At 40.3% G+C, this 21,277-nt stretch overlaps 2 protein-coding genes across 18 annotated transcripts in view; both read left to right on the forward strand.

The window, feature by feature from the left end:
- Positions 1 to 12,797, forward strand: part of Adgrg2 (adhesion G protein-coupled receptor G2) — a 113,370-nt gene extending 100,573 nt beyond the window's left edge. For 10 of the 11 annotated variants that reach the window (XM_078035062.1, XM_078035065.1, XM_040294119.2 and 7 more), the window contains 5 exons: positions 2,081 to 2,180; positions 2,716 to 2,999; positions 6,905 to 7,006; positions 7,989 to 8,141; positions 11,080 to 12,797. In XM_078035062.1, the coding sequence (XP_077891188.1) occupies positions 2,081 to 2,180; positions 2,716 to 2,999; positions 6,905 to 7,006; positions 7,989 to 8,141; positions 11,080 to 11,264 (824 nt within the window). In that variant the 3' untranslated portion in view covers positions 11,265 to 12,797. The remainder of the gene's footprint in view (positions 1 to 2,080; positions 2,181 to 2,715; positions 3,000 to 6,904; positions 7,007 to 7,988; positions 8,142 to 11,079) is intronic. The other variant, XM_078035070.1, reaches the window with a different exon arrangement.
- A 4,036-nt stretch (positions 12,798 to 16,833) lies between these two features.
- Positions 16,834 to 21,277, forward strand: part of Phka2 (phosphorylase kinase regulatory subunit alpha 2) — a 69,854-nt gene continuing 65,410 nt past the window's right edge. For 3 of the 7 annotated variants that reach the window (XM_078035060.1, XM_078035059.1, XM_078035061.1), the window contains exon 1: positions 17,099 to 17,339. In XM_078035060.1, the coding sequence (XP_077891186.1) occupies positions 17,262 to 17,339 (78 nt within the window). In that variant the 5' untranslated portion in view covers positions 17,099 to 17,261. The other 4 variants (XM_013365604.4, XM_040293986.2, XM_021720734.3 and 1 more) reach the window with 2 other exon arrangements.

Genomic DNA, 21,277 nt, shown 5'->3' on the forward strand with positions numbered 1-21,277 from the left:
TGCAGGCCCCTTCTACTGTATTCCAGCTGCCACCATTCTGCAGACTCCCTCTTCTTCAGGCTAAACAGTCCCTACATGCCAGGAGTGCAAACCTTTCATCATCCTTATCACCTGCCTATCATTCTTTGTGAAGAAAAATAAAACAACCTTTTCCCCTAACTTGCCCCAGAAAGATAAGTCCCTGTTCTGGATATTGGGCACAGATTCTGTCTTCTTTAGAGAAAGCTTAAAGGTCAGACACCCTTGTGAAGAACAAGCTGCCCTACTGTCACTATTTGATTTTAATTTATTTTATTTAATTTATTTTGTGGTGTTGGGGATAAACCTAGGGCCTTGTGCATGCTAGACAAATGCTTTGCCACTGAGTTATATCCCCAACCTTCCAGTATTGTATTTTTAGAAAAACATCTTTCTTAGGAAATTATCATATGTCAATATCATTAGAAGGTTCAAATATAAAGGATTTAAATGAAATATTACATTGTACCAGGCATTCCAGCCAGTCTGTGAAAGCAATTGTTTTTTATTTCCCTGAGCCTTGAGTTAGATGGCTGGTTGGTCTGTGTATAGGTGAGGTGGTGGCATAGAGCAGATGGGTAATGATCTAGAGGGATGAGAATCCCTCTTTCCCAACCAGAAACCATTTTAAACTTATAGGAACTTCTCATTTTCTTCTTCTTAAACTCATAGGCCCTTGAGAGAGCCAATAATAGCGGCAGCCACCTCCCCCATATCAGCTGGGATACGCTGGGTTCTAAATAATCAGGATATGGGGGGATAGGGATTTTGGTAGAGTACTTGCCTCACATGTACAAGGCCCTGGGTTCAATCTCCATGCACCACAAAAAAAAAAAAAAAAGAATCAGGATTTTGGTTTCATTATGAATGATTCACCAGGAGTTGCTTACTCTTAAATTTACATTCCAGTCATGTGTAAGTTAAGGGTAACACTCACTGCTATAACAGATAAATAAGCCTTGAAATCTCAGATGATCATCTCCTGCTTATACATGGTCCAGTTACAAGGAGTAGCAGAGTCTCTGGTCTTGCAGTTTTTCAGGGATCCAAGATGATGAAGACTTCTTGGAAATGGTGTTTCCAAGGTTACTCTGAGTTTTGGGGAAAAGAGAATAAAAGATCTCACAAGGGCAGACCTGGAGTGGAATTTATCACTTCTGACCAAATTCCACTGACCAAAACTTAGTCATGTGGTGTTACAGGATTGGGGACTTACAGGAAACTGAGGCAGCAGAAAGCACCCCCCCTTTTAAACCCCAATTCTAGGGATCAAGTCAGAAAGATTTAAGACAAGTCACCACCGTTATAGGTTTATTAGAAGGGATAGGAAAGGAGAAAGGGAACACTCTCAAGGGAGAGAGTCGGTTGTCTCAGAGAAGAGAGGAACAGTGTGACTCTCCAGCTCTCCAGATTTATTGGAGATCCCAAGGAAGTTTCCAGAGAGTTCCACCCAGATTCACCTCTTGATTTTTGACTGACAGTAGATGACATCAGACCTTCAAGTCCTTACTGCCAAGGCAACTTTAGATCACTTTGGCCTCTGCTGACCATGGAACCTATTCTTACAGATTTTATGGTTGGGGGAATTATACTTATCTCCCTGAGTTCTGGGATCTGATCTGTGTAAAGGTCACAAAAGTCCCCTGAAGCTTGTGTTCTTCTTATCAGCATCTCAGGACCTGAATTTCTCCTGCAGATAACAGGTAGTTTGCTAAGGAATGTAACATATCTTGTCAGCTTAAGCCAGACAGGGCTACAAGTAAATAGCTTTTTAAAAGTAAAAGTGTGTGGGATCAGCATAGTGGGCCTCATTTATAGAACTAATCCCCTAACCTCATGTTCCTACCACTTGCATCTGTCCGTCCCCTATCATGGCCATGCACACCTGGCTGCCAGGGAGGCTGAGAGGGTCTATCCATGTGTCAAAGAGAAAAAGAAACTCATTTGGTGAATAACCAGTCTCTACCATGCCACAAGAAGTAAATGGAATAATCTCTAGTCTTTTTTTCTCACCACCTTTGGTTGTTAAAAGTATGTGTGACCAATGTTTCCCATCTTCCAGGGGTACCAGCTGTGGTTGTAGCTATTGTCCTGATTATATCCCCACATAATTACGGGCTTGGATCCTATGGAAAATTCCCTAATGGCTCACCAGATGACTTGTGAGTACAAAATTCCCTGAGGAATTGTTAAGTAAACTAGAAAATAAAATTCTCCAAGAAAATGGAGGATCTAATCAGCATATCAACTCCAGCTGTCATCATAATAAAATCTAATCATATTTAACAACAGCCTTCACTGTCATATGTAATGAGATAAGGTAGTTGGAGATGCAATTATTTAACTAATGAATTAGGAAAAACTATATTGGAAATATTTTATTAGCCTCTCATAAAAATGAAACAAATTACATATATTAATAAAGCTCATGAAATAGAATTTCTAGAGTTTGCAAGGGTAAAATCCTGAATGTCTAAAAATATTTTTTAAAAATATTTTTAATCACCAAGTGTCCTAAGATAGATTCTTTTCCTTAAGAGCCATAAATGGTTGTGGACAACAGCGGCTTTATCATTTTTTTTTTCCTCCTGTAGAAAATGTTTTAGTGAAACATTATAGACTCAGTGTATCATTTAGAACACTATTTCATCATAGTAATGTGATTTCCCCTTTTTCTCCCCCCCCCTCAAATTCCAGTTGCTGGATCAACAGCAATGCAGTATTCTATATTACAGTTGTGGGATATTTCTGTGTGATATTTTTGCTGAACATCAGCATGTTCATTGTCGTCCTGGTTCAGCTCTGTCGAATTAAAAAGAAGAAGCAACTGGGAGCCCAGCGAAAAACCAGTATTCAAGACCTCAGGAGTATTGCTGGCCTCACATTTTTACTGGGAATTACTTGGGGCTTTGCCTTCTTTGCCTGGGGACCAGTTAACATCACCTTCATGTATCTCTTTGCCATCTTTAACACCTTACAAGGTAAGCTCTACACCATTAAATACGAGCTGAATGATCCCAGTTGAATAATAAAATATCACTACTAAAAGAGTATCTGCAAAGTGGCTTAGTGGTTTAAAATACATTCATTGTTAAGATTTATTGCTGAGAAGAAGAGCTTTGAGATTCTTGGAAGAAAAGTGTTCACTAGATTCAAGAAATTGTGCTTTTCCCCTCTTTATCCATTGTTATCTCCTTGGAGAGGGAAACCTGCCAGGAACTCTTCTGAGAGAGCCAATTACTCTTCCTTCACTTTCTTCTTTCCTTTTTAATTTTTTTCCCTTTTAAACTAATTTATTGAAGTAGAACCATAAAAGCACACATACTATACATGTCCATAGGAAGGCTGGCCACTTCAACCTAGGCCAGCATGTGATTTGGAGACATCAGATGATAAATGGAAAGGCAATAAACAGACCCAAGTGGCAAGAGTCTTCCCAGAGGCTAATCCTTAGAAGTTACTGAGCTGACTCTGCAGCACAAAAGGGGCAGACTCTGCATGTTGCCTTTCCCTTCTGAGCTTTCCATTTGTTAATGAAACTCAACAAATGTTCCTTTTGGAACCCTCATAGTTGTATTTTTTTTTAAAGTTTTTGTATTTTTAGATTGTCTTTGTTTGTTTGTTTGGCTGTTGTTAAATATAGTGCTAATCATATTTAACAACAGCCTTGAACCCAGTGCCTTGCACATGCTAGGCAAGCACTCTGCCATTGGGCTCTAGCTTCAGCCCCATAGTTGTATAGTTGTATTCTTTTTTTTTTTTTTAATTTTTTTTAGTTGTAGATGGACACATTTCCTTTATTTTATTTATTTTTATGTGGTGCTGGGGATTGAACCCAGTGCCTCACATGTGCTAGGCAGCTGCTCTACAGCTGAGCCACAATCCCACCCCCATAGTTGTATTCTTTATGAAAGCAAATGACTAATTTTTTTTAGAGTAGTGTTATAAAACATTTGTCAGCTGTTAATTTTTAATGGAAGTGCTTTGGCATTAAAAGCCCAGCAGGCTAATAGGTTTACATTACAATAACAATAATTCACTGTCCCTTGGCTTCCTTTTATTCCAAATCCTTGCTTGAGATTCTCATTGCAGTCTCTCATCTGCTTGTTTTCCTGTTGCTTTTAGCTCCCCTAGCACCCTCCTGTAGTTCCATCAGGCAATAAATCATTTTGCTGGTTTTCAAAGAAATCCCACCCAGAAACAGAGTGGTGGTACACACCTGTAATCCCAACTGGGGAGGCCGAAGCAGTAGAATCACAAGTTCAAGGCTAACATGGCAATTTAGTGAGACCCAGTCTCAAAAAAAAAAAAAAAATAAAATAGGTTGGGGATGTAGCTCAGTGGTAGAATGCTTGACTAGCATTTCTCAAGGCCCTGGGTTCAACCCCTAGGACTGAAAAAAGAATTAGAAAAAAGAAATCCCACCCTGATATGAATTCAGATATCTGATTTGGTCATTAGTTCTTATTTTATTTGGAGGAAGCCCTGCCGCAGTCTGGCTGGGCACAATTCAAGAGCCTCTTGTCAAAAGAAACGAACTTTATTTTTAGAACCACACAAGCCAAACAAAACAGCTCCTCAGGAAAAACCGTCAGAGCCCAACTGCCACCACCGGCTTCCCACAAGCCTCTCCCTCAACCACCAGCCTCTCCACCTCCCACAATCCTCCTGCTCTTGAGGCTGATTGGCTGGGTCGTGTGGGTGGAGCCAAAAAAGTCCCCCAATGAGCAGCTCCATGGTCTGAAAGGGCAGGGAAACAGCCCAATGAGCATCACCACAGAGGAGCCAATCAGCTAGATGTTGCTGGGGCCGCTGTGAGCCAATCATCAGCTGGCAATCTGAAAGGGCGGGGAAACAGCTCAATGAGCATCTCCAATGAGCATCACCACAGAGGAGCCAATCAGCTAGATGTTGCTGAGCCGCTGTGAGCCAGTCATCAAGCCGGCAGCTGGAAGTTTGCTGGCAGCTGGAAGTTTGCTGGGACCCCTTCGGCTGTGGCTCTCAACGTCTCCCCCTCTCTGTTTAAACAACAAGCATGTGGCTTAGGGACCGTGCCTGCCTTAGGTTGTCCAATAGTACATATGGTCTTTACCCGTTATCAGATGAGCTGACCTCAAGGCGTTAGCTTCCTGTCTTAGGTTGGTACCATTGCAATTGGATCTTACCCGTCACTGACTACCGGTCCAGTATACAGCCACACCTGTGGAGAGGTCTTTGTACCAGTGGGGGGGTGAGGTTCTTTGCCTCACCTCTAAGCCCCAAATATGCTTATTGGTTACATATGGTTGTTAATTTCATCTATAATATACCAGTCTCCAAATTGGTATATCCAGGTATCACACTACATGGTATTAAATACCAAAACAAAAACAACAATAAAGAAGAGTAAATTATTTCTAAGGGTTTTGAGAAAAGTTTTATTTGCTAACAATGGCATACATAAATAGTATATACTTTAAGACAAACAGTTTATATGCCCAAATCACATTAATCATTAACACAAAAAACTAGGTATCCACCCTCATGTTTAATGTGGAAAATGAAACTACCTCTTTTTCTGAATTTCTCCAGAAAATCTTCTTATTTGAGTTTGAATGAATAGAAAACATTTTCTGCTTCTTCTATAAAAGAGAACTAATGCCTAATTCACAGTGCTTTTGAGTTGATTAAAGAGAGCTATGCATAGGTTCTGATTTGGGCTGTGTACATCTCCATTTTGACCTCTCTGACACATGTTGTCTTCCCCCTAATGCAACCAAGGGTGGCCTCCCAGGGTGACACTTTGAGGAAAGGGATACAATATTCAGACAGCAGTCTTGAGGGTGGGCATGTGTACCCTATTAGAAGCAAATCTGGTATTTCAAAAGATTGTGTATTTCAAAAAGATTGTGTATGTCAAAAGGGTTGTGGAGAGAGAGAACACCTCATAATTCATCCAAACATTCAGCAAATATTATTGGCCAAAGCCTTGGGGAGTGGCAGAGAGAGAGGTGTGGGGAGCCTTGGCCTGCATAACTGGGGATGGAGGTGGTCAGGAGGTGGAGTCTGAGGGCCCCTTCAAATCTTCAGTTTGCTCTTCTTGCTGAGACATCCGAGGAGAATGTCCTTAAGCAGGTTGGTGGGCAGCAGGAAGATAGTTAATGAGTGTACTAGGTGTACCACCCAGGGAAGCACATTGGGAAAAGGCCAAGCAAAGATCTGACAGTGGGCCTGAGAGAAGAATGTGAGACTGTGAAGGAGATGACATTTGACAAAACTTGGAGATGGATTATGAATCCAGAGGGATGGAGAGGTAGGAGCCAAGGACCCACCAAGGTGGATGGCTTGTACTACCAAGACAGGGAAGGCCAATGATAGAATGTGAGAGGAGAGACAGTGAACTTAATTTTGGAAATGTGAAGTTATCATTGTTTTTATATATTTTGGGGTTTTGTTGTTGTTGTTGTTGTTGTTGTTGTTACTGGGGATTTAACCCAGGGGCGCTCAACCACTGAGCTACATTCCCCAGCCTTTTTATTTTTATTTTTTTATGCTTGAGACACAGTCTTGATAAATTGCTTAGGGCCTTGCTAAGTTGCTGAGGCTGGTTTTGAACTTGCGATCCTCCTGCCTTAGTCTCCCAATCGCTGAGATTACAAGCTTGTACCACCATGCCCAGCCAATAAGTATTCTTTATCTTACAAAAATTTTTAAAAATGAGAGGCATTCTCTGGGTGCCTTTCCATAGCAAGCCTTGAACTTAGGACTTTTTTAGTAAATGTGCAAAATTTCACTTTGCCTATAGCTGCCAAAGATTTTATTTTTTTGTGCAAAGTAAGCTCACGATATTCAGGTCTTATTTGAAATTTATTATGTTATGGTTTGTTTTTCTGTTTTCCCCCTTTAGGATTTTTCATATTCATCTTTTACTGTGTAGCAAAAGAGAATGTCAGGAAGCAATGGAGGCGCTATCTTTGTTGTGGAAAGTTCCGGCTGGCTGAAAATTCTGGTAAAAATTAACCTTACTTTTTCTCTTCCTCTTAAATCTCAAGGAAAGGATGTATAAATTAAACGCCAAAGCAATCATTGCTAAGGGGCCCTTGGATCTGAAAATCAAAAAACAGAACCCATGCAACAGAAGCTTATGGATTGTGAACATTAGGGGGAAAACCTAGTGAATAGTGGTGTTTGGGAATTTTACAAGCAATAGAATTAGTGGACTGGCTGCTTCTTGAATGAAGGAAGCAACAATGACATTTTTAGAATTTATTTCCTATTGAGTTCATGTTTTTCATTTCCCAAAGTAATTTTTAATATTTTCCTTCATAACTTTTTAAGGGTTGACTCAACTCTTTCTCCACAGGTCCTGGTTGTCAGTCACTTTATTTGTTAGCAGGCCAAACTTTGTATATAAGCTTTGTCACACATTTGGTTATTTGGAAGTTATTTTTGCATATGCTCTGTTGGGTAGTACATTTTCTTAAAAATGAGAAAAATTAAGTACTGTTTAAAAAAGCAAGATTCCTTTTGTGTGAATATCACCTTTGCGGTACCTGGGTTGGGGGCAGGGGTGGGTGGGTGGGGAGGAGCACTAGAGTCTGTTCTCAGGAAATGGCAATACACATAGGCCAGTCATTTCTATGAATTCAAGAATTAGACATCACAACACAGTTGATTTCTGTTATTGTGAAGACAGTGTGAGGCTTTGAATTAGTACCTAATTCAGTAGTTATTTATAGACACAATCAAATGAGCTTGGCTCTTAGTTCCAGGAGAATATAGTTTACTTTTAACCAGACAGTCATTTAAAGGACAAATGTAAATAGTCTAAATGAAAACATCTTTTATCACACCAGCTTTGAAATGTGTGACTTCTCTGTAAGATCTCAAAGTGAGAAATCTGTTGCTAGAACTTGTTACACTGTGATCTGTCTCTTGCATTTGAGCTTCAACATAGGCCCTGTTTTTCTGTAATGCTTATTCTGCTGTAGACTGGAGTAAAACTGCTACTAATGGTTTAAAGAAGCAGACTGTAAACCAAGGAGTATCCAGCTCTTCAAATTCCTTACAGTCAAGCAGTAACTCCACTAACTCCACCACACTGCTAGTGAATAACGATTGCTCAGTACACGCAAGCGGGAATGGTATGTATGTCTCGATATAGTATTTCTCAAGCTAGTATTTATTTTTTTAAGTAGTTTTATCCTTTAGTGGTATTTTTGCAAAGCAAACTGAATAATTACATATATGACTAGTGGATCAAAATGGGGTTCTCTTACATAAAAGAGAAGTTTATTTATCCAAATATCGCCCAAAGACTTCAGTACTGGGCTCTATGAGAGCAGTACCTAAAATAGTCCTTGAGACTATATTCATTTTTATTATATCTATAATCGTATACATCTTCAACACTTTTAAACCTTCCTGTTTTTCACTTTTCATGTTAATTCTTTCCCACAGTGTGGCTGCCTTGTGACAGCACCCAAATCCCCACAAATATATCAGATACTAGAAGTTCTGAATTGTGACCAGTATTGGTGACCATATATGTCATCAATATATGAACAGATTATTGCTACTGTGCCTCCTGCACTCATTGAGTCTGACATTTCTAGCTAAAACTGCATTACATTTTCTTTCTTTCATGAGACTGGGCTGTTCATTACTCATAAAAGCTTGCCTTCTTCTGCTTCTTAATATTATCTTTTGCATTTTATAAAAACCTAAGTTCTATCAATATACTTTCTCCTTCCATGGAGAATTTATCTTTATGCACTGTTTAAGGGTGTTAGTTCTTTTCATGACTAATTCATATAAATTTGTGAGAAAGTTCATACATTTACCAAATGGTTTTCCAGTCTCCTGAGGGTTGGGGAGCCCTGGTGGTTTGTTCAGACTTTAAAAATACAATAGGATGCCTTGAAACCAGTTTCTCAACCTCAGATACAGGGGATATTTGGGGCTGGGTAATTCTGCTTTGTGGAATTGCAGGATATTGAAAGAAGCATCCCTGGCTTCTACCTAGTAGAGCCAGTAGTGCCCTACTCTCAGTTGTGGCAACCAAAAACATCCCCAGATACTGCCAAATATCCCCTGGGGGATAAACTTGCCCTTGGTTGAGAACTCCTTCTATAAAAGATGAGAAACTGCTGCCATGTGGCTTTGGATCTTCTGTCAATACCAGAAGAAAAGATCTGGGCTCTATGCCAAATAGCTATATCAGGAATGATTCAATGTAGGCAAACGGAGTAGAGGTAGTGGGAATCAAGGTTGGTTAATAACTTATTATGAGAGAGCAAGTTGAAAATCGAGAAATCGAAGAATGGGCTGGGTCATCCAGAAGTCTTAAAATTGCATGTGTTTGGTGTTCTTCATCCATAACCAGAGTTTTCCATATTCTACAGAGAGCCCGGAGATGAAGCTTCATCTGCCTAGCCCTATCAATATATTGTCATTCTTTGGGGAATCAAATTTGACAGAAGTAGCACATTTGACACAGCTGCTTGACACAGCTATTTTTGATGCCTGACAGTGAGGAAGGGGTACATTTTAAGGCCACCAGAATGGCTGTTTCAGACTATCTAATAAGTCTGTCAGATGAATATTCCTGATTTGTCAGTCCTCACATTAGGTTCAGGAATGGATGAGGAATGGAATTGGCAATTTTAAAAGAGACACTAGCAGCTGAATCGTTTGTTTATTATACTGGGACAAATTGTTCCTGCACCAAAATGTCCTCAGACCAAAATGCCTAAGTCAGAACAGCTGCCTCAGACAGTCACATGCCCTGTTTGAGCTGTGGCACAGATGGGGCTGCATTAACCAGATCTACCACCTTGTCTGCATGAATGTGACATATTTCAGTTCTAAGCTGTCTTAGATAAATCATATCACAGAGTCACAAGCTCACAGTGTGGAAGCAACATCCTCGCATGTTGATTTCATCCCTTCTGAGCCATGGAACTTTGGACAGAGCACTTAATTTCTACAAACCTAATTCCATCATCTTTAAAATGAGCATAATAATATCCCATAGAGTATCTATCCCATAGAGTTATGAGATAATATTTATCAAGTGCTCAGTGCTGATATAATTACTGTTATTATGATTACATCACCAACTAACAAATGGGCTTATTATTCCACTTCCTATACAGTCTCCCAATGGTATAGCATTCAGAAGGATGGTGCCAAGTAGCTAGAAGTTCTTGGAAGCTATGTAGCCCTACAATCTGGGGCCTACTTGGGGTCCCAGAGACCAGGGTCCAACGCATACGTGTCACTGAATGCTCAGCTGCTCCCTGCCTGGCATCTTAGATTGGAATCTATGGTTTTCTATTGGGAATGAGTTTTATCTCAATTTAGTCAGAGAGGCTGGCTTAGAAGATGGTCAGAGATTTCTTCTTGCCATGACTGTTATGGTTGGTTGCTCTAACTTTCTCTGCTAGTACAAAGTTTCATTTTATAGGAATCTTAGAGAAGCAGGAACCTTTAAGGGTATATATGGGGATCTCTGTTAGTCTTAACTTTTGGGGGAGATCAAAATATTGCCTTAGGCTATCTTATATGTTCTTGAAGTCAGTATGTTTTTGATCAGAGTTAGAAAAGGGGCCTAAAATATAATATATTGGCTGGGTGCTGTGGCACACACCTGTGATCCCAGAGACTTTGGAGGCTAAGGCAGGAGAATTGTAAGTTCAAGCCCAGCTTCAGCAACTTAGCAAGGCCCTATCTCAAAATTTAAAAAAGGGCTGGAGATGTAGCTCAGTGATAAAGCAACCCTGGGTTCAATCCCCAGTACCAAAATAAATAAATAAACAAATAAATAAATACCTTGCTTTGTTTCATATTTTGGCCATTTCATTAAAAAGAAAGCTATCATAGGAAACTCATTTCTGAATCAATCTCCAATTTGTTGTGCTTACTTTGCCCTTAGGAAAGGGATAGAATGAAAAATAAAATAAATATATATCAAATATTTTTAAAAGCTGTTTCATGTGTGCATATTTAAAGTGTTTACAGTTGTTTTTTAATGCTTTCTGTGGGTACTTCATCATACCCACTTTGTTTTTCTTTATACAGGTAATGCTTCTACAGAGAGGAATGGGGTTTCTTTCAGTGTTCAGAATGGAGATGTGTGCCTTCATGATCTCACTGGAAAACAGCACATGTTTAATGACAAAGAAGATTCCTGCAATGGTAAAAGCCGTATGGCTCTCAGAAGGACTTCAAAGAGGGGAAGCTTACACTTTATTGAACAAATGTGATTCCTTTTTTCTAAAATCAAAGCATGATGCTTGATGGTGTGAAATGTCCAATTTTACCTTTTACACAATGTGAGATGTATGAAAATCAACTTATTTTATACTCAGCAACCTCTGGAGGAACATAAGCTAATGAAAGGCGATGGTTACTATTGGAAGGGGAAACCAAGACATTATTGTGGCCTTTAGACATTAGCAATTTGGTTTCCTTACCTTCATTTTAAAAGAAGGTTGGTTTTAAACAACACAGTGAGAATAAGACTTGTATAAACAAAAACGTAGTTAATTTCCAGCTACATTTTAAAGAGGCTAAGTTATCTTTGATAACATCCTAGAAAGCAACTGTTGACTTCAGACTTTTGGTGAGTTTAGTTGTGCATGCCTTTGTTGTATATAAGCTAAATTCTAGGGACCCACGTGTCAGAAATCTTACTTCTACCTTTTTTGTATTTATTTTCTACTATGTAGATTTATTCTTTTGTAGAATCATGGTTTTATTGTTTTGTCTAATGTGATAACTCAGAAAATCCTTACTGATTCAGTGAATTCTAAAGCTCCTTTTGGAGATTATATGGATGTGAAATACAGAAACTTCATTGAAATCAAGAAATAAAAATGATGCAGCCAAACTCTAATCAGACAGTTCCACAGTTAGCTCATACAGTGCCTTTGAGTGAGTTAGAAAAAGGTACCCCCCTGGGAAGATATAGCCTGGTTTGGCAAGCAGAGTGGGGTCACGTTTTAGTCCTAGTCATCTTCTTGGGGGCATCTTTATATAAGGTATGACCTGTACAACCATACATGACATCCAATGCCAGTACCCATCCCCAGGCCACATCCCTATTAATCAGATTATGGAATCTGCACCAAGATGTTAAGCTTAATATCTTGGTCACAGAAAGGGAAGAAACTCTAATCTAGACCATATATGGGGAAGATTGTGAATGTGGAGGAGATACATACACTGCCACATCTCAAGTCCCCAGAGCCTTTCAGAAGAGGGGAACAGAGTAGGATTACTTTTGAAAAGAGAGATATAAAAGGAAAACAAATCATATTGCTGTTCTTTAAAAGGCAACTGCATGGTACATTGTTGACTGTTACCACTGGTACACTCTGGCCCAGCCAGATTTCTAATTATTTTTTAAAATGTGTCAAGTCTTAAAGAGTGTATAGTGACAAGGGGGAGCAGCTACTGAAAACAGTGAACTATCCCATGATACTGTTGTTTCTATTTGTATCAAACCCTGATTGCTATAGTCTTTCCTACTTTCCACCTATACCTGCTTGAGCAATAACTCAAGTATGTCCTTACTAGGAACATTTCAAAACCCTTTAGTTAGATCTTTCACTAAGGCTCCCTTGCATATATTTCAAGTGAATGTTGTATCCCAGATTAACCATGGTAATAAGACATTTCTGAGTGCTGAATTGTCTTTGCAGTATTTCTTCTCTGATTTATTTAATTGTATTTATGTGTTAAAATCAACAAACAATGTTAAAATGAACTAAATAAATTTAGTTAAGTCCTTTAAATTTGGTAACTTTTACAAAGAAAAACCTTTTGCAGTTTCTTTCCCTGGCAACAAGGAATGGGAGTAGTAAGACATGCCTGATGAAGACCAACACAATAGTCATATCTTTTGGGAAATAGCAAGCACCCTGGGGATGAGAAATTAGAGCAAGAGTTGTCCTGTCACATGAGATTAGTTTCTGTAGTCTTCTTTTCTCTTTTTCTGTTACTCTTTCAAGAGTTTCTCTTCAGGGCTGGAGATGTGGCTCAGTGGGAGAGCACTTGCCTAGCATGTGTGAGGCCATAGATCCAATCTCCAGCATCACAAAACATACTACTACAAGAGTTTCTCTTTAATATTTGTTCCCATTGACCTCTAGGCAATTTATGAGACCCAGTTCAGATTCCCATCCAAGTGTCTATTTCCTCAGCATCAAACAATCGGATTTCAGGAAGGGTTATAGGTTAGCATGCTGAAGCCACAAAGCGGGGAAGCTGGCCTCATCTGCTTCCAAGATCCTCAGCCCCCACAGAGGCCAAGCACTAAACTAATCAAGAGTAGGATGAGACTTCACTAGTCAATCTCCCAAAAGGAGATTAAAAAGGAGGTGCAACGTCCATGTCCTTTAGTCCCCCCCCACCTTATTTTTTGTATTATGTTTTACATCTAGCTGTGGTTCTTAAGCCATATTTTCTTCTCTCTCTCTCTCCCTCTCTCTCTCTTAATTCAGAGAGATAACAAGGCAAGATAGAAAATGTTCCCAAGCAGCGTCCTGTTTTGGGTTTAAAATTGGTCCCACAATCTATTGTAAGAAAACAGAGGTGTTACCCATATTAGGAGGCAGAGAGTGTCAGAGCAGTTGCCAGTCTTTGAAGAAGTATTTCCTCAGAACATTGGAGAAATTATTTCCCCAAACACACTGTAGTCATTAATCCCACACAGGAACTCTGTTGACTGTAATGAGCACCATCATGATTATTCTCCTCACAAATGGTAAAACTGCTCCACTTACATCTAACAAGGTCACCTAGGAGGCATCAGTTTGTTAAAGATTATGTCAATGAAGATCTAATTTACTGAATGACCAATTCACTAAGTGGGCTTGTTTGGTCTTTTTGTCTCCATAACAGTATTAAAGGGCAATTAATTTGTTTCTGTCTCATCTCACTGCTGCAGTTGGAGTTGGAAGGACAGGAAAAAGGAAAAACTGAGTGGACATAAGAACATAATCTTAAATGTGAAGAATTCTTATCATGGTATTATTTTTCACCTCATTCTTGAGATACAGCATCAAGAAGTCAGAGCACTTTCGCCCTAAGCAACTTAGTGAGACTGTCTCAAAATAGAAAAATAAGGGGCTGGACTTGTAACTCAGTGGTATAGTGCTTGTCTAGCATGTGTGAGGCACTGAGTTCGATTCTCAGCACTGTATATAAATAAATAAATAGAACAAAGGTCCATCAACAACTGAAAAAAATTGAAAATAAGAAAAGAAAGGGCTAGGATGTAACTCAGTGATTAAGCACTTGCATTCAATCCCTGTTTACCACCCCTCCACCCCCCCTCAAAGTCTGCAGATAAAAACAGAATATTTATTCTTCCAGAATATCCAGCATATATATTCTGGGGATTGAACCCAGAGCCTTGCAAGTGCTCTACTACTGAGCTATATTCCTAGCCCCAGAATATATTATTTTAAATATATTTAATAAATATATACCTCACTTGAAGAAGTCTTATACTCCCTGGGACTTCCTCTCCTTGCCTCTTAGTCTCAAACTAGCTACAGGAAGTTGTAATACAGACAAATTCAATATTCTTTTTAAAAGTACTGTAATGAGAAACAAAATGATCCTCAGTCAACTAAATTGTTGTAGAAATAACTAAATTTGAAAAATTAGTTATTTTTAGCAAATTGATTCAGAATTGAACCTGAGTCAAAGATGGAGTGAGTGCTTTTATTTAGAGTTAAAGATCTGAACCCTCCAAGAGAAACATTAGTTTCTATCTTGGACCCTGATCTTTTAAATGGATTCCTAAGAAGCATCCAATGTGAACAAAAGTCATAATAAAAAGAAGAAATGATCCCAGCTTTTGTTACAGAAGAATGCATGAAAATCTAGTAAGAGTACATATTAAGGGGCTGGGGTTGTGGCTCAGTGGTAGAGTATTTGCCTAGCATGTGTGAGGCACTGGGTTCGATTCTCAGCACCACATATAAATAAATAAAGGTCCATCAACAACTAATAAAATATTAGAAGAGTACATATTAAGATTGCAAAAGGGATTTAATTTTAATTTAATGTCTAGCATTACTCTCTGGACCATAGCATTCTGCGTATCTACATACATTGCTGCATAACTTAAGAGCCGATATTTTTTAAAAAGTACGAGTGGCTCTTGAGTGCTTTAGTTAAGTGGCAGAATAAAGCTACAGATTTGTTCTGGAATATCTGATGTGAATTTGGATAACTAAACATAGGGGTCTCTGCTGATGTAGGACTGATTTTCAATCATTCATTGTCAACACTAATTGAGCTCCAACCACGTCAACCACATGCCCAACACTTTACCAGACATGGTAGGAGATATCAGACTGTTTCTTTTTTTTTTTTTTTTTTGGTACCCCAAATTGAACCAAGGGGTGCTTTACCACTGAGCCACACCCCCAAGCCCTTTATTATTTTTTTTTTTCTTTTGAGATAGGGTCTTGCTAAGTTGCTTAGAGCTTCGCCAAGTTGTTGAGGCTGGCTGTTTACTCACAATCCTCCTGCCTCAGCCTCCTGAGCCTCTAAAATAACAGGCCTGCACCACCACATCAGACTTGATATCAGACTATTTTAATGAATACTTTATAACCCAGGTAGGAAAGCATGCCTCTTCCACACTTGAAAACATACAAAGGCAATACATTATTGCCAAATTATTATTTTTTTTTAATGATGGGCTTTTCTGAGCCAGGCTTGTGCTAAATGGTCTGGATTTTCAATAACGCTGTGAGGTAAGTGGCAATATCCCCATTTTACAGATAAGAACATTGGAGGGTCACACAGCTAAAACAGCTGGAATCCGAAGTGACTCCCAAGTCCTCAGCTCTTAAGAAATCGCCAAAAGAATTAAGAGAATGGGGAGGGCTAAAAGGCAGAAGGAGCTGAGCTAGCCATTAAAGCAAAGACAGGCTTCAGATGGTGAAGGAGGAGGAAGGGCCAAATGGATCAGTACACTAAATGCTCTAGCAAAGAGTTTGCGGAAGCAATGATTACTTCAGTCTAGCTCTCCAGTGGAATTCATATGTGGGCCAGATTTGGGTGGATAATGAATACTGGGCCGAAGACTGTGTACTTTAGGCAATTATCAGCCACAAGAAACTAACCAAGGACAAGTTTCAAGTTATTAGTCCTGGAAGAGATGAGCTGCGACCCTACCCCAGGGAACGGCGTCCAAGTGGCTAGGGCAGGAGCTCCAGGGTTGTAGTTGGGGGGTAGGTTCCGGCCTCCCCCTTTCTCTTCTAGGCTGGGTTCCACTACTTGGATTCCGTCCCGGAAAGAATAAGGACAGGGCTATGATCTCCGCCTACGAAGAAACGCTCAGGCAGCCACAGTGGTCCAGTTTCTTTCCTGCTTTGAGTTGTCCTGGCGACCGCCTTGGGGCCCTAAACATCGCAGCCTGGAGACGAAGCCAGGTCTATGCCGATACTGCAGGCTGCCCCTTTTTCAATCCCCCTCGGGCTGAGACTCCGCGGAGGAGGCGGGATGAGGGCGGGACTAGGGGCGGAGGCTGCGGCCCCTTTACCAGTGTCCCTCATGCCCGGCTCCGACGACGGGGGGGTGGGGGAGGTGGGCCCGGGACACCCGAGCGGCCGTTCCGTAGGGCCTGTTTCTCCTGCCGCTGTTGGGGTTGTCGGCCAGCTGGGAAAGGAAGGGGCTCAGCGAGGGAACTTGGTCCCCCCACCAAGAGCCGGGTTCTCTTCCTTGGGCCATCCCCTGTTCCCTCCCCTCAGCCCGAGACTTGGTTGGTTCCGCTCTGCGACGGGGGCGGGGCAGAGGGCGGGGCTGAGTCAGGCCCAGGTGGGCCCCTGGCAACCGTGGTCGGCGGGCCAGTTTCTCCCTCCCCGGGGCCTCCTCATGACCGCCCATAGACAAAAGAGGCTTGTCAGGGGCGCCTTCTCCTCAGGCCCCGTACTCAGTTCCCGGCTTCTCCTCCCTGGCCTCCTGTGACACGCGGCCGTCGGGAGCGCGGTCAAGGCGGAGCCGCCATAGCGCCAGCCCCCGTCTCCGCCCCCGCACCGCCCAGCCGGCAGAAACTCTGGTTGGCTTGTTTTTCAATCATACTTTGGTTGTATCGTTTTGAAAACTCCCAACCTTCTCCCTCCCAGCCCTATCCCGAGAACTGACTGAAGCTTTGTGTTCTGCGACCAGGCCCGCTAGTCGGCCGCAGCCCTGGCGGCGCGGCAAGTCGTGCGCCAAGGCTCTTGAGCGTCGCGGGGATGCGAAGCAGAAGCAATTCCGGGGTCCGCCTGGACGGGTATGCGAGGCTGGTGCAGCAAACCATCCTGTGTTACCAGGTAAGCAGAGATCACCCGGAGAGAACGCCCTGAACTGCCCTCTGTTGTCACTCATTCTCTTCCTCAGGCCTCTGTCCACTCCTGTGACCTGAGAGCTTGCAATTAAGAGGTTTCCTATTTGAATCCAGTCCTTGCTAGCCAGTGATTTCCTCCCCATTACCATCCCCATATCTTTATTAGTCAGGGGATCTACCGAATAGCAGCTTTGGCGACTCTTTATAGAATTCTTTGACCATTGTTTAGGATCGAAGACAGAATGAGCCCCCTAGGTGCCCTGGGTACAAAATGCCACTTTTTTTAAAATAAATAAATAAATATATATATATATATATTTACTATTTCTTTTAGACGAGAGGTTGTTTGTATAGGTTGGACAGATCACACTGAAAAGACGGTAAACTCTGGACTGTAGACAAGAGTGAAGAAGCTCTGGCCCTCCCAAGAGTGATCTTGTTAAGAGACCACTTGGGAGGGCCATAGGTCCTGTTCTGGTTGCTACTTTATAGATAAGAAAACTACTGGACCTGAAAGGTCCAGTCCAGTAGAGTGTCAAACCCTAAGCCAGGTCGTTTTTTCCCAAGTTCAGGGGGTCCTGTGAAGCTTGCCCATATTGTCTGATTATGAATAATACCTGCTATGCTTTGTATTACTGGACTAAAATTATGTGCGGGTCCTTAATGTAAGACCACTGAACTATTTTTATTCCTAGTGAAGACAGAGGCTATATTGCTTTCCCTCAATCAACAGCAACTATTTTTAGGGCCTTCAGAGTCAAAGAAGGAAGTGGCATTTGGTGGTTAGGGGTGAGGCCTGAAAGTTGGGAGCCATGGTTACTCCCAAGCCACTGACCTTTTTTCTAAGGCTAATTTCTCAGCGTTGGTCCCTCATTTAGCAAATATTTATTGTGTACTAATTATAGGCAAGGTACTGTACAAAGTGCTGGGCTTCCAAAAAAGAATAAATGGTTTTGAAGCAGTGACATTTTTGCATGGGTTCTAGAACCCTATTTGAAACTCTTCAAGCTAGATGTGATTTGCAAGTGAGAAATATTTGGATTTAGAAAGGTAATATGCATATCCTATATATTCTATAATAACTGCAATGGAGTCTGAGCAACACTCCTTAATCACATATTCTATTATTATTTCCACAAAAGAATATGAATATTCATACTGAGCGGGATAGGTAAAGACTGAAAAGAGTTTTACATTAGTTCAGGTCCTCTCTCGCTGCTAAATGAACTTACTACGAAGTTAAGAAAATACTGAATTTCCAGAGCTTATTGACTTTTGAGTTTGCATGTGAAGGATTAGGTCTTTATTTGGGGAGCTTTATGGAAGGACGCCTAATCCAGTTTTGTGGGGCAAGAGAGGAATCCTGCAAAAGATGATTTTCAAGTTGAGAGCTCAAAGAATAGGCAGATAAAGGGAAGTTACTCTTTGCCTTTCTTCTTAGAATAACATCCATAAAATATTCAAAAATCCAAGTTGAAAGACCTTTCCCTTCAGTTCTGTGATGGGAGGGGCTATAGGAGAACTGAGAAAGCTAGTTTCAATCCTCAGCTCTGCCTTCAACAATATGTGTAATGTTTAATCATCCTTTCTGAGTTCATGCCCTCATCTGTAAAACGTGAAAAATAACACCTGCTTCCATTGAGTTGTTGTAAAGAAAAAATTAGTGCCTTTACATTGCCTGGCAACTCACAGGCAATCAGTAGATAGCGAGGGATCTTGGCAGTTTTATGGCCTTGATATAGTCCACAAATTTGAAGTCAGTGGTCCTCACATAACCACTCTGACCCATGATGCTCCTTTTTCTGAAGGACTCGACACAGCTCCTATTGCTTTATGTCTCCTATTGGTGCAGTGAGGTCCTAAGTTCAGAGACCTTACCAGTTTTGTTCCTTTGCATCACACAGTGTCCAGGTGCATGAAAGGTACCCTTCAATCCTTGGTAAAATATTTCCTGCAGCTTCTGAACCATCTCAATGACCCGGCTTTTGGTCCAGGCTTATCTTCCCTTAGGAGCAAAAGAACTATCTTCTCACTAAAGCTAATCTGCAGGGTTGGACTTTCCTCCCCAACATTTTAATGATTAAAAAAGGTTGTCTGAGCCTTTAGTTGTGTTTATTTTGGGGGAAGTTGGTGAGAGGCCCTCACATTTGCCCTCTTTCCTCTTCCTGGCTGTATTATCAAGCTTTTCTGGCTAACAAGAATACTCTGAACACAGTTCTGCTTGGAAATACCATGAATCTATAGGTACAGAATTGCACACCTTCTCATCTAACCCCACCCTGCCCCAACAACTAGAAAAAAGTTGTAGAACCCTGATCCATTTGGGTTCTCATCATCATCTCCCAGTCATCTCAGCCAGGTCACCTCTATTATATATATTTTGCCAATTAAAAAGATGAATGAGCTAGGTTTCTGAATTTTATGCTGAATTTTCTCATTTCTGTACATGTGTGCAGATGTTTGAGATGTTTTTCAATGTCATTTTGTATAAGCTCTGAAATTTGTTTCTGACTTGCTTTAAAATTGAGATCAATTTATATTGGGTTCACTGGTTAGAAATCATTCTAAGATAAATATGTCAAGCTGATCATTATTATTTCTTTAGAATCAATAGTTTGTTCATATCAACTCAGATGTCAAATAATTCCTTTTCCTGTATCTATGGAAGGAAGAAGTTTTTCATTCATTGTTTACCAAATATGTCTGCTGCTAAACATTACTTGAATCTTTAAGACACAGAAGGAAAAAGCTATGTCTATAAAAGAGTCCTTTTGCAGGTTTGATTTTATAAATATATATTCTAGGGAGTATCTTCAAAACTTTGTTGTCTATAAGCTGGGCTCAGTGGTACACACCTATAATGCCAACTACTTGGGAGGATAAAGCAGGATGATTCTAAGTTCAAGACCAGCCTGAATGATTTATAGAGACCCCGACTCAAAAATACAAGAAAATGGACTGAGGATGTAGCTCAGTGGTAGTGTTTGTCTAGCATGAGCAAGGCTTTGGAGTCAAGCCCAGTACTACCAAAAATATATATATATATATATTTTTTTTTTTTTAAATAAAATTCTAGATTTATTTTAGCCCAGATAAAAAATACTATGTACATTTTTTCAGTTATGACTGTTTGAAGGCTCATTAATAAAAGTATTAAGTATGACGTACTGATAAGAGAATATGGATCAGAAAGAAAAAATAATGATCAAAGCAGTATTCACTCCAACTGCAGATTACTAGGTATAATAAGGTAATATAATTGAAATCAGTAACTAAATATTGCTATTTAATAGCAATGAAATTTAAAATGAGAATTCAAATAAATAAAGCACGGAGTATAAGACAAAGTAAAGATTAGTTTGGGCTATCTCTCACCATGCAGAAAGCTCAAGTGGATCAAGGACCTAGGAATTAGACCAGAGATCCTGCACCTAATAGAGGAAAAAGTAGGCCCAAATCTTCATCACATCGGATTAGGCCCTGACTTCCTTAACAAGACTCCTAAAGCACAAGAAATAAAATCATGAATTAATAAATGGTATGGACTCAAAATAAAAGCTTCTTCTCGGCAAAAGAAGCAGTCAATCAATGAAGTGAAAAGAGAGCCTACATTATGGGAGCAAATTTTTGCCACACTCACATCAGATAGAGCTTTAATCTCTAGGATATATAGAGAACTCAAAAAACTTAACAAAAAATAAAACAAATAATCCAATCAATACATGGGCTAAGGAGCTGAACAGACACTTCTCAGAAGAAGACATACATTTGATCAACAAATATATGAAAAAATGTTCAACATATCTAGTAAGAAAAACAAATCAAAATACTCTAAAGATTTCATCTCACGCCAGTCAGAATGGCAATTATCAAGAATACAGACAACAATAAATGTTGACAAACATGTGGGAGAAAGGTATACTC

Source organism: Ictidomys tridecemlineatus, chromosome X (genome assembly GCF_052094955.1).
Source record: "Ictidomys tridecemlineatus isolate mIctTri1 chromosome X, mIctTri1.hap1, whole genome shotgun sequence".
Taxonomy (NCBI): domain Eukaryota; kingdom Metazoa; phylum Chordata; class Mammalia; order Rodentia; family Sciuridae; genus Ictidomys; species Ictidomys tridecemlineatus.